The sequence below is a fragment of the Herpailurus yagouaroundi genome, unplaced genomic scaffold (assembly GCF_014898765.1).
Source record: "Herpailurus yagouaroundi ecotype Mexico unplaced genomic scaffold, PumYag 100, whole genome shotgun sequence".
Taxonomy (NCBI): Eukaryota; Metazoa; Chordata; class Mammalia; order Carnivora; family Felidae; genus Herpailurus; species Herpailurus yagouaroundi.
Genome location: NW_024412391.1, coordinates 76,611,007 through 76,623,193, shown reverse-complemented (window position 1 = coordinate 76,623,193; position 12,187 = coordinate 76,611,007). Strand labels below are relative to the sequence as shown.

Genomic DNA, 12,187 nt, shown 5'->3' with positions numbered 1-12,187 from the left:
GGGAGAGACATTTCTGTCCTCCATACCATTGGATCACCATGCTAGCACATTATGTTGGCCTTGTGTCAGATGTTTAATAATGGTGGTTGAACATGCATTGCATAGGCATAACTTTTAATAATATTTTTAAATTATTTGTTGTATGGTTTGGGCACCACTGCCATCTACTTCATATCTGTGATGAAGCAAAGGTTAAAATTAGAATAGCTGACCAAACAGAACATCTTCCAAGAAGGAGCAAAATTTTAAATAAAACTAATTTATAGTGCTTACGTTTAAGTTATAGAAGATTGAATTTTTTTATTGCTTTAGTGAATACACACAGACAGCAATAGAAATATATTTTAGTTGAGTTTATTGAATTTAAGTATCATGAAGTAATAAACAAAAGGGACTTATTCTTGATAATTTTTCTATATGTTTGGAAACCATTAAAGATTGTTTTGATATCGAATAAAATTCAGCTGTTAAGAGACAGAGAGAGAAGGTGTGTATGTGTGCCTGTGTTGGATTGGATATAGCACAAGGATGAAGTTAGAAATCCTTTATTTTACTTTTTTTAGGTGCTGGTGAATCTGGGAAAAGCACAATTGTGAAGCAAATGAAGTAAGTAGACTTAAAATATTAAATTTGTTTTTTTATGTTTAAGTGTACCCTTCCATCAAAGGAAGTAAGTTGTTTTGTGTTTTTCTTTTTGTCTCATTAGAATTATCCATGAAGCTGGTTATTCGGAGGAGGAATGTAAACAGTACAAAGCGGTGGTCTACAGCAACACCATCCAATCAATTATTGCTATCATTAGGGCCATGGGGAGGTTGAAGATAGACTTCGGTGACTCAGCTCGGGCGGTGAGTTGTTAAATTCATTAGAACAGGCCTGTTGGAGTACAAAGAATAACTTACATGATAATACCATACTACATAACGTAGATTTATCCACGGTCTCGGAACCCTTTTATAAAAGGACAGTAGTAAATGAAGTGAGTCAGAAGATTTAGAAGTGAGGACCTAAGAATACACAAGATTGTGTAATCTTCTTTTTATAACTAGAATTTTTTCCTTATCCATCAGGTGATTTTGACAACTCCATAACCATGCAATATTTTCTGTATAACATGTGATACTGGGTACTCATGTATTTCCATGATGATTTTTAGTAGTTACTATGGAGTTTAGTAAACTTCCTGTGCTGATTCTCTTCAGAATTTTTTTTTCATAATTTGGAATGCTGATATCATCTAATTATTTTATTTATGCCCAGCCTAAAAAGCAATCTAACCTCATATAGTGGAAATGGTATAAAATCTTGCCTGTCTTTGAATAGGAAAATATTGGCTGTTAGAAAACATGCATCAGAATTTCAGAGCTAAAGGGATTGAGGACCTTAGGAGACCTGCAAGTTCCACCCCTTTATTTTATCAGTAAAAAAACTGGAAGCCAAGACTTGACAAGATAGGAAGACTGGTAACCAAGGTGAAGATGGTAACCAAGGCACTGGGCCCACACTGACTTCTTCGGCCTGATAACACATTTGGCATTTGATGGCAGCAACCCTGGCCTAATCCATATGACACTTTATTTTTCATTTCACTGCACCCGTTTGCTTGCTTAATCTGTTTATTTAGAGTTTTATTATTTGTGTGTTTTTTAAAACTGATTTGTTTTTAATAACTGATAATAAAACTTGACCTTCCCATAAAACTGTAACTCAAACTCTAGCTTAAATTTTAACATTTTTTTTTTGTGCAGAGTAGGTGTACTATTACTACTACGGCTGCTTTTTATAGTGCTTTGTATTTGTGTGTGTGTGTGTGTGTGTGTGTGTGTGTGCGCGCGCGCGCGCATGCCATCTACCTATACTAATACCATGAGGATTTTTTATATTGAGACTTTTTCTTTTCATCTTCTTAGTGTCTGGTCAATTTTTTTTTAACATTGAGGCTTTGTTCATGCTTATAGAAAAAAATGAAAGAAAACAACATTAGAAAATATATATTGGGGAAATCTAAAATAAACCTGGTTTATTATTTATAAATTATACTAACATATCTTTGTAAGTTTTTGGTCCATATTAATTTACTAATTATTTCCTTTTAAACAAGAATTTAAAAACTTCATGAACTAAAATGTCCAAGTAGATTTCAAGATTATTTTTAATAGTAATTCATTACATTTTCCTGAATCCTTTTTTTATGGAACAAGATTTGATCATATCCAGACATTTATGCCTTATCTACTATTCATTTAATCATTTTTATCTTTATTCATTTGTCATTGATTCATTCAACAAATGCTTTTGTTTGTCTTTAACAGTGGGGAACCTTCCTTAAAGGAGAAAGAATTGATGTAGATTGTAGTTTACAACACTTCCACTGACAGTGATTTAAATCGTTTATCGTATCGCATATAGGGTATTCTGCATTTAGATGTTATATGTGATAATTTAGAAAGATTTTGTAGCCTCCATTTTAGGAGGTGATTGAAGAGTCAGTGCAAGCAGTTTTTTATGAAGTCTTTTTATTTCATATTTTTCTCTCAAGGACTTAGTGACAGGTCTGACTTGAAGTAACTGCTCTGTCACTACAAACTTTTTTTTTTAAGTTGCCCTGCCTGCCTCTCCCCCTCACTCCGACCCTCCCTCCCTCCCTCCCTCCCTCCCTTCCTTCCTTCCTGAGTTCTGATGCTTTGAAAATCTACGTGTGGGACTTTTTTTCTCCTCTTCGTTTCACTTAGTGCTAGTTTGAGTCACTCTTCTTAGACTGTCTAGCTGTAGCCTAGTAACTGTTTCCCTCCTACCTTCAGACTATTCCTTCTGTTTGCTTTAGCCATTATTACTAACTCCTTCACACATATGTCTTCATGTTCTCAGGCTGGTTTTGATTGGTTTTGTGTTCTACTTAAGCTTTAAAATATTTGGAGGCTTTTGGAATTGTGCTAAGAAATACAAAGGTGAACTAAACATGTACATAAGGGACATTGGAACTTGAAATTGAAACGTGTAAGAGTTTTCTAGACAAGAGCCAGGAAAAAGCATTCTGTGAATAAGAATATATTCAAAGGCTGAATATATTTCTATTTCTCAAATACCAGTTCTTGGACATATTATCCCTGAGTCAAAGGATAACCAGATATTTAGTTTTGATAGGAACAACAGATGAGCTCTCAGAAAGAAAGTGATGTGAATAATGTTTTCTAACAACTGTGTATCAGTGTTTACCAGAGTCTTGCAAACTTAGATATTATCAACATTTTGATTTTTAATGTCTCATGCCTGAAAAATATTGTCTTCCTTTTTTTTTTCTTTTTTAGTTTTTATTTTCCTGTTAGTGAGGTGGGAAATCTTTGTCTTTTAGTATTTCTTCCGTGAATTCCTCTGAGTATTCGTCATTCAGTTCTGTTAAGTTACTTGTTCTTTTCACATTCTCTTTAAATATAAGGTATATTAGCCTTTCTTTAAGTTTTCCAGATAATTTTGCTCAATATGTTTCTTTCAATTTTTTTAAATAGCAGTAACTTTGTTTTAGAACTCTTAAATTTTTTTGCATTAATTCTGACTTCGCTGTATCTTATTAGAGAGATCTTTCTCAAACTTACAATTACTTAAATACTCTTCTTATTTTTCTAGGATGTTTATAGTTTTATTTTTTAGACTTATCACTTCACCCACCTGGAAAAGTTATTTGTGTCTCTTGGTGAGTGGGATCTAAATATATTTTATAACCTGATCATCCTTTGCCCCTACAGCCATTCCTTAGTGACTTGAAAATTCCTCCTGTAGCAGCAAAATGGATGTTTTTCTGAACCCCATTTTTTTCCATTGATGTATTCTTTCTTTTTTTTTTCCAGATCAGTCACTTGTTAAATTACTTAGCCCTTATAAGTGTCTTTTATTACAATAAGATGGAAATAATAACATCTACCTGGGAGGGTTGTGAGAGATAATGACATAATGAACATCAAGCTTTTACCATGTCTTGTTCATAATAGATGCTCACTAAATGTTTATTGCTCCTATTGTTGCCATTTATAATTATTATATTACTGTCATCCTTCTCAGAATCAATGTATTTTAGTTCCTCTCGCCTCATAGGGTTAATTGGTATTTGGTAGGGTAAGAGCACTCATTCCATTGTTTTTGTTGTTGTTGTTGTTGTTACCAAAATATGAAGTTGGTTTTGCGTTTCTCTCCAGGTGAACTTGAGAATCAACTTAATGCCCCACATCTCTGTTGAAACAAAACAAAAACAGTCTGTTGGTATCTTGATTGGAATTACATCGTAATATGTAGGTTAATTTGATGAGAATTGACTAAAAAGATGTAAAACTTAAAGAAATGGTACTAATTTGCTGTGGTATGCTTCATATTTGGCAGTTACCAGATTTGCAAAGCAGATTACACATTAGTTATTTAAAATCAGAGGAAACAAAATTGTTTTCAAGGATTGCATAGAGCAATCAGATTTTGTGCTGACTATCCTTTCAAAACTCTCTCAGAATGAGTTACTCAGTCTGTGGATGATAAATTATTGTTTTTAATAATGGGGAGTTAGGGAAGCATTATGTAGCAGCCTATTAACATGTCTCAGGCATTGCATCATTTAAAATAGTGCTGTCTTCAAAGTGTGGTTCATGAATCTGTGTCTGTCCACAAGCATGCACGTGAGTACAGGAATTAAGGAAAAGAATTTACATTTAATGCAATTGGCAGAGTAATTTATATGGTAACTTTGATAGTTTAAGAAAATGGGTTTATATTTTGTGTGATTTAAATTTTATTTTGAAACAGATTGGAAATAAAAGAGAACAAAACATAGGACTGGTCCTTTGTCATGGATAGTTTAAGAAGCACTTACTTGGAATAATTTAGGAAACTGATTTGAATTGACTGAAAAGACCTCCCTTTCTCCCTCCAGCCTCAGCATGCACCTGCATAATGGCTACTTTTCAGTTTTTCTAATTTTGTAGTGTATTTCATTAGTTAGTTTGTCTGCCTAAATTGCCAGATTGTGTCTGAGAAAGGTTGTAACAATTTACCTTCCTGTCCTGTTTCCTAGAGTGCCTTTTCTTAGCACTCTGGGTAGCCAAAATTTAGAAATCTTAACATTTTTAAAATACTGGCTAATTTATTAGTATCTGTTATCTCATTTTAATGTGCATTTTTAATTTTTAGTCTAATTGCAGTTTTCCATATCTCTACTAACTATATTTTTCTTTCTCTTTGTCAGTGATCTGTTTTATGCCTTAGTCATTTACCACTTGGATTCTTGGTGTGTTGATTATGTATGAAACCTTTGTCCACCAATGTTCTTTCACATGTCGCTTATTGCCTTTAAATCTTAGGGTTTTTGTTTTCTTACATCTTCCTCTGTTACTTCTTCCATTATGTTTAAATTTAGAAAATCTCTCCTAGATTTACTAAGTATTCATACTATTTTAAATGTTTTTTTTAGGGAAGTGAATTTTAACATTATTTCATGTGTTTTTTAATTACTCTAAAATTTACTCTGTGGTATGCGTGAAGTTGAGATCTACATAATTTTTTTCCTCTTCAGGCGGCTAATTATCAAGTAGAGTTGTGTTTTTTTCCTTAATCATATCCTATCCTACTAATTTACCTAGCTACCTTTATCATGTAATAAGTTCAGATTTGATCTTTTTTTATTGATCTGCGTTAATACAAGAGTGTTCTACATATTGTAAGCTTTTAATATCTGATAATTTTAGCCCTCCTTCCCCAGTATTCTTGGTCAAAATGTTCCTAGTCATTTCTACTTGTTATTTCTCCAGGTGAATGTTTGAATTGGTTTTATATTCTGGCTTATGTTTGAGAACTAAGAGGTTGTTATAGGATTATATTATTTTTGATTCTGAGGAAAATTGATTTTTGTATGTGGCTAAGTGGTATTAATCTTCCTTTGAAATGTAATATGTGCCTCGAGCACTGTTTTTCTTTTTTCCTCAATTCACATATCAGTTAGCACATATTTTTATAGCTCTTGACAACAAGTTTTATTGTCCATCCAGAAAACATTTAAGTATTTTTTTTATTTTATGAACTTGAAAATAAAAAATACACGTATTTATAAGCTTCATAAGTATACGTATAAAGGCTAATTTTATGTAGCATATTTATTGTAATCTCTTATCTTGATGTAGAGAAGCTCATGTTCACAGAAATTTAGTGAGAAATTTTGCTCTCTGCAATTTATTTAAAATTAACTTAGATGATTTTATTTTTAGCATTCCCCCATCGTGTTAAGCAGTACTATCGGAAAAAAGAAAAATGACTTCCTATTTCCTTGCCTCAGTCATTTTTACTTTGATTATATGTGTGTTTTGAGAGAAAAAAAATTTAACGTCTATGTATTCTTAAAGCAATTCTTGAAATGTTTGGGATTGGCACCATGGGCCATGGAGTGGTGACTTCCCTATTCTCAGGATTTCTTTAAAGGTATACTAACTTTGATAAAAGCAGTATAGTGGACTTAAATTTATAGGAGTGATTATAGAAATTTGGCAGATTAAATATATGAGTAGTTCTCATATGTGGTATTCACTAATGTTATTAATGAAATAACTGAGTTAAGCCATTGGAACAAAAGATTTCCATACTTGTATCAATCATGACATCAACATATTATCATTGTGGCCAAAAATTTAGAGTTGTCACTATATTTAAGACTACTTTATCATATTATTTAATCTCTATTATAGAAGGGCTTTCTGATTTTTTCTGTTTAAACTCAATCTCATTTATGATTCTGTCTGCTATATTAAAATAATCATCTAGCCTTTGCTTAAAAACTTAGTCTCTCATTTCCCCTCCTTTTTTTTTTTTTGTGGCTTTGATTGTTAAAAAGTGTTCTTTGTATGGAATTGAAATCTGATATCTTTTGCCCTAAGAATTCTTTTTTATGCTTTATATCTAAATATGAAGTCTACTCTTACCTTTAATAATCCTTACTTCAAATGTCAGAAGACAGCTGTCCTGGTGCCTCAGAGTCTTCTCTTCCCCATCCCAAAAGGACTCTTCTGAATTCCCATAAAGTAGGTGACAGCCTCAGATGAAATGTGCTGTCACTAAATAAATACAGCATGCCAAGTTCCCTGACCCTCAGCGGGAAAAGCGACCCTATTCCATGTCCCTTCACACGAAAGCCTTGTGTAACTTCTTCCTGAGTTCCCAGAGCACACAGTTGTATAAAGAGGCACTTACATTCTCTCCGCCATCTTATTTTCATTTAAGTCTTAGTAGCTTGAAAACATATTAAACGTGGCTACATCCAAGGATTTTTCCTTGCTACTCACAAATAATTGCCTGGCAAATAACATTTCTTTCAACACACACAGAAGAGTGCCTGTGCTGCTTTACTCACCTGTATCCTTTCTGACTAAACTTCACTCTTTAGCAATCCCAATCTTTTTTCGACCCTATGTCACACGGTTTTGGTACACCCATGTTTAGCGTTCTAAATGTTCTTAGGTAACATTATGTTACATACATTTTGAAAAGACTTCATTCAATGGCCAGGTAGGATTGTTGTTATCATTCTGTAGTTTTAACGTTTATCTTGTCTTGGACAATGGCTGTTGACTGATATTTGTGATTGGGTGACCGGTTAGCTGTGAAACATCAAATGAGTTGCTTAACCACTCTGTGTTCAGAGTCTTTTTATACAAAACAAAAGTTTAGGTAGAATGATTTCTAAAGTACTTTTAGAATAAGTTTAAGAATGAGATAAGTTTAAGAATAAGAATAAATTTAAAAAAAAAATTTTTGTTTCAACGTTTATTTATTTTTGGGACAGAGAGAGACAGAGCACGAACGGGGGAGGGGCAGAGAGAGAGGGAGACACAGAATCGGAAGCAGGCTCCAGGCTCTGAGCCATCAGCCCAGAGCCCGACGCGGGGCTCGAACTCACAGACCGCGAGATCGTGACCTGGCTGAAGTCGGACGCTTAACCGACTGTGCCACCCAGGCGCCCCAAGAATAAATTTAAATAAGTTTAAATTTATTACCAGAAGGTCTAATTGATAGACCTCTGAATGTCCTCCTAATGACATGGCAGTGAATATTCTAATTAGTTTTTCAAGGAAAAGAGGCTATTTTACATTTTGTGAAGAAGAGACATTTTTGAATGTAACAGTACAGTTTATAAGTACACTTCCAAAGTTTCTCATGTCTTTTTCTTCAGGCTTCTTCCTAGACAGTTTGAAGAGAATGTGATCTTAAGACCCATACCAGAAGGCATTAGTGTTTTCTGTCAAGAAATTTTAATGAAATTGAATAAATATATCATAATGAAAGCTCATTAAAAACTACTTAAGTGAAAAGTGCTTTTCTGAAATGGATGGAGAAAATTCTGTGTGATGTTGTTTAATAACAATGACCAAATTTAGAAATTTCTCATATATAGACAGTTATTTGGAAAACTGAATGTTTACTGTAATTAGGTAAATGGTGCTAAGAATGAACTTGAAACCATGTTATATTGGGTTTTATTAAGGTTATTGTACATGTGTTACTTGCTTGCATGCATTTCTCTTGTGATTTACTAAAAAGGGAAACATATGCTTGAATAATATGTTCCCATGCTGAGATACTTAATTATTTTTCAGTATGGGTTCTATCTGGAAAAAAAAAAAGAAAAAGGTTCACAAATTGGCAGCAGAATGAATTTTACTGTCAGCTAATACATTTGCTGTCCTGTGTCACCAAATGGCTTCTCTACTGTATACCTTATAATGTGTGTCATCACTTCATAAACATTTACTGCAGTACTTTGGGAAAATGCCCCTTGTTTAGAAAAACTAGGGATTGTCCACTGACTTAATGTAAAGCTGTAAGTCTTAGGCTACAGAGAATCTCTATGAAGATAGCAATTTCTTATCTCCCCTGTTTTTAGATTAACTATGTTCTTACCTGAAAACTATAGTTAATCCAGTTTTATACTCTTTTGCTGTTATCCAGCAGTGTAGCCCCCACCCACATACGGTTATTGAGTATTAGAAATATCTCATCTGAATTGAGATATGCTGTCTGTAAAAATAAATGTCAGATTCTGAACACTAAATATGTATAAAAATGTGAAATATCCCAATAATTTTATTTTGATTTCATGTAGAAATGTTATCTTAGGTGAAGGTTAAACAAAGCATCTTATTATATTAATTTCACCTTTCTTTTGCTTTTACAAATACGGCTATTAGAAAATTTAGAAGTACATCAGTGTCTCATGTTGTATTTCCTTTGGACAGCACTAAACTAGTGTCGTTGATTACCTGTGGATCATAATACTAAATATTTGTAGCCTCAAAACATAAGGAAAATTTAATTAACTTTATACACAGCATTCCTTCACTTAAAATATTTTGCATGCTGTCTTCAGTATGCATTGTATTTCTACTTCATAGCTGTATTTATTTTGTGTTTTTCTATGCCTGCGTGAGCAAACACCTGCCCCCCACCCCTCGCCCATTGATTTAATATATATATATATAAGGTCTCCTGAAAATCTGAGAAAATAGTTCTATGTGAAACTGCCTATTCCACATTGATTTCTCCCTTCTCTGAATTAAATCTGTTCCTTGTATAAAGAAGATCAGAAAGCTAATATTTAATTAGATTCTATCTTAAAATAATCTTTAATGGTGTTAGTGTGTTTCTTAGAAACATTTTGGGAGGGAGGGGTGACACATATATTATTTCTCTGTTTTCAAAACTGATCATTATCAGTTCACAAAAAACTGTGAGAGATCATGAATAGTCACTTAATGGATCCCCTCTTGAGTTGTAAGTGTAGTCTGTCATTCTTCCAGTTTTCCTAGTGCCTTGATAGCTGTTACTGATATTATAAAACATAGACTCATGATTGAAGATTACACTCTTTTAGTTAAGCCAGTTTTTTAAGTGGTGCTATAGAGAATTAAGTTCTGACCCCAATGAAAAACAAAGGAAGTTCACTGTTGCACTTTTCTTATAATCTGCAATGCCTCCCTTTGTACTTTTAACCCGTAATGTGTCTCTCTTTACTTAAAAAAAAAAAATGGCCTTTGAATGTTCAGGATGATGCCCGCCAACTGTTTGTGCTTGCTGGAGCCGCTGAAGAAGGCTTTATGACTGCAGAACTTGCCGGAGTTATAAAGAGATTGTGGAAAGATAGTGGTGTACAGGCCTGTTTCAACAGATCCCGAGAGTACCAGCTTAATGATTCCGCAGCATAGTAAGTAATCGTAACTTCAGAACTAAACTATTATGAATAATTACTTGGAAGTCAAATATACCTCCAAGTCAATGCTATTGCAGAATTGGCTGACACATTCTTGTAAAACTCAGGATATTCAGGATGACAGTATTTGAAAACTTTATTTTTTGTGTGTAGATAGCATTGCAGTTATTTTCTCTGCCTTCAGAAGTGTCTCAAGAGACTCATGCTTATGTAACTCTAATTGAAACATGCAGAATGGACTTTTTCCAGTGAATTTCCAAGAAAGTAATTGGAACTTCACAGAGTTCACTCTGAATTTGGGTGTATCTCTAGTTTTCCTGGGACTAGCCCAAGGGGAGGGTAACTTATTGTGTTCTTTTTATTATTTTTAAATTTTATTTATTTATTTTTAGAGAGACAAAGACGGCATGAGTGGGGGAGGGGCAGAGAGAGAGGGAGTCAGAGAATCCCACGTAGGCTCCTCATTGTCAGTGTGGAGCCAGACACGGGGCTCAAACTCAACGAAATTGTGAGATGATGACCTGAGCTGAAACCAAGAGTCAGAAAGTTAAATGACTGAGTCACCCAGGCAACCCTGATTGTCTTCTTTTCATTATACTAATAGTGCCTGAGAAGAGATACTCATCCAGTGACAGGCACTTTGTGTGTATGGTGAAGGAGTATATGGTGATCCCAAGATATCTTCTGTAGCTCTACACTTGAAAATTATCAACTGTATGTTCCCTGTTGCACTAGACATCAGTATTTTGTAAGAAAAATCTTCCCTGATTTTTTTGGATGGTGGCCACAGACAGTTCATAAAGCAAGTTGTGATAAAACCTGGTCAGGGAGCTTTCTGCTTGGTGATCTAGATAACAAAAAAATCAAGTATTTGTTTCCATTATTTGACACACATACTCAGCAGAAATGTAAGGTATGAATGGCCTTGATTGGTCTTCAGACATGTACTCTGTACTCATTTTGCTTCCCAGAGTTGTTCCATTTTCTTGAAAGAGCTATTGGCTTTTAGGGACACAAGTGAGAATAAGACTATGATGGGTATTAGTAAGATCTAGGTAAATACACATACTTCACTGTGAAAAACAAACTGGGTATGGCTCTTCCTAATTATCACGTCCCATGTCATTGGTTACACATCAGAGTACTCAGTATGTGTCACATGAGTAGTTTAGTGCAGATGAGTAAATAATAGACATTTTTGTGGAACCCATGCCCATTTTTGTCATGCTCTATTTTCTGGTCTGTGTTTTTAATGCTTTGCCACTCTATACACCATACATGTTAATATGTACGTATTTTATACACGTATAAGTCACATGTTACTGAATATGTAGTTCCACTGGTGTCATCTTTGTCCTCAGTGAGTTTGACTCACTGATTAGGTCTTTGCCTCCCTGTTTTATATACTTACAGTACCAAATTTTTTTTTTTCAGATTTACATTTACTTTGCTCACAGATTTACATTTACTTTGAAGTAATTTGATTTGTATTTTTGTTTAAATTATTTACTTCCTGCCTCTGCCACTACACTATAAATTCAGTAAGGTCTGCTTTTACCGTATGTTCTTTCTTCATTGCCTGACACATAATTGTCATTCACTGTGCCTTTGTTTAGTAATGAATGAACTAACAAACCATACTTTACAGAAGGTAGAAGAGAAATTAGAAAAAAAATTATTTACAAAACATAACTCTTACACCATATTATTTGCTTTAGCACCACGAGCACCTGCAGAAAGATCTAAATGGGAATCCCTGCCATGTTGAGAAGAGTGCTCTGAGCCGAGCCCACCAAGGGGAGATTTTTCAGTAGTAAAGGGGTGCTTCTCGGGGACAATCGACTGAAGTCTGTTTCCCCATATGGTGGTACTTCCTGGACCCCTGCAGTCTAATGGCCACGGCTTGTCTCCTGTGTACAGTGCACTGAGAAGAATAAGCCATTTTGTCTCCCCAGTAGT

The 12,187-nt window shown here is 34.2% G+C and overlaps 1 protein-coding gene across 1 annotated transcript in view; it reads left to right on the top strand.

Annotated features, from left to right (window-relative positions):
* The window catches only part of GNAI1 (G protein subunit alpha i1), an 86,564-nt gene that overhangs the window by 56,556 nt on the left and 17,821 nt on the right, over positions 1–12,187 (top strand). The window contains exons 3-5 of the mRNA XM_040472815.1: positions 564–606; positions 707–848; positions 10,065–10,222. Coding sequence (XP_040328749.1) covers positions 564–606; positions 707–848; positions 10,065–10,222 — 343 coding nt within the window. The remainder of the gene's footprint in view (positions 1–563; positions 607–706; positions 849–10,064; positions 10,223–12,187) is intronic.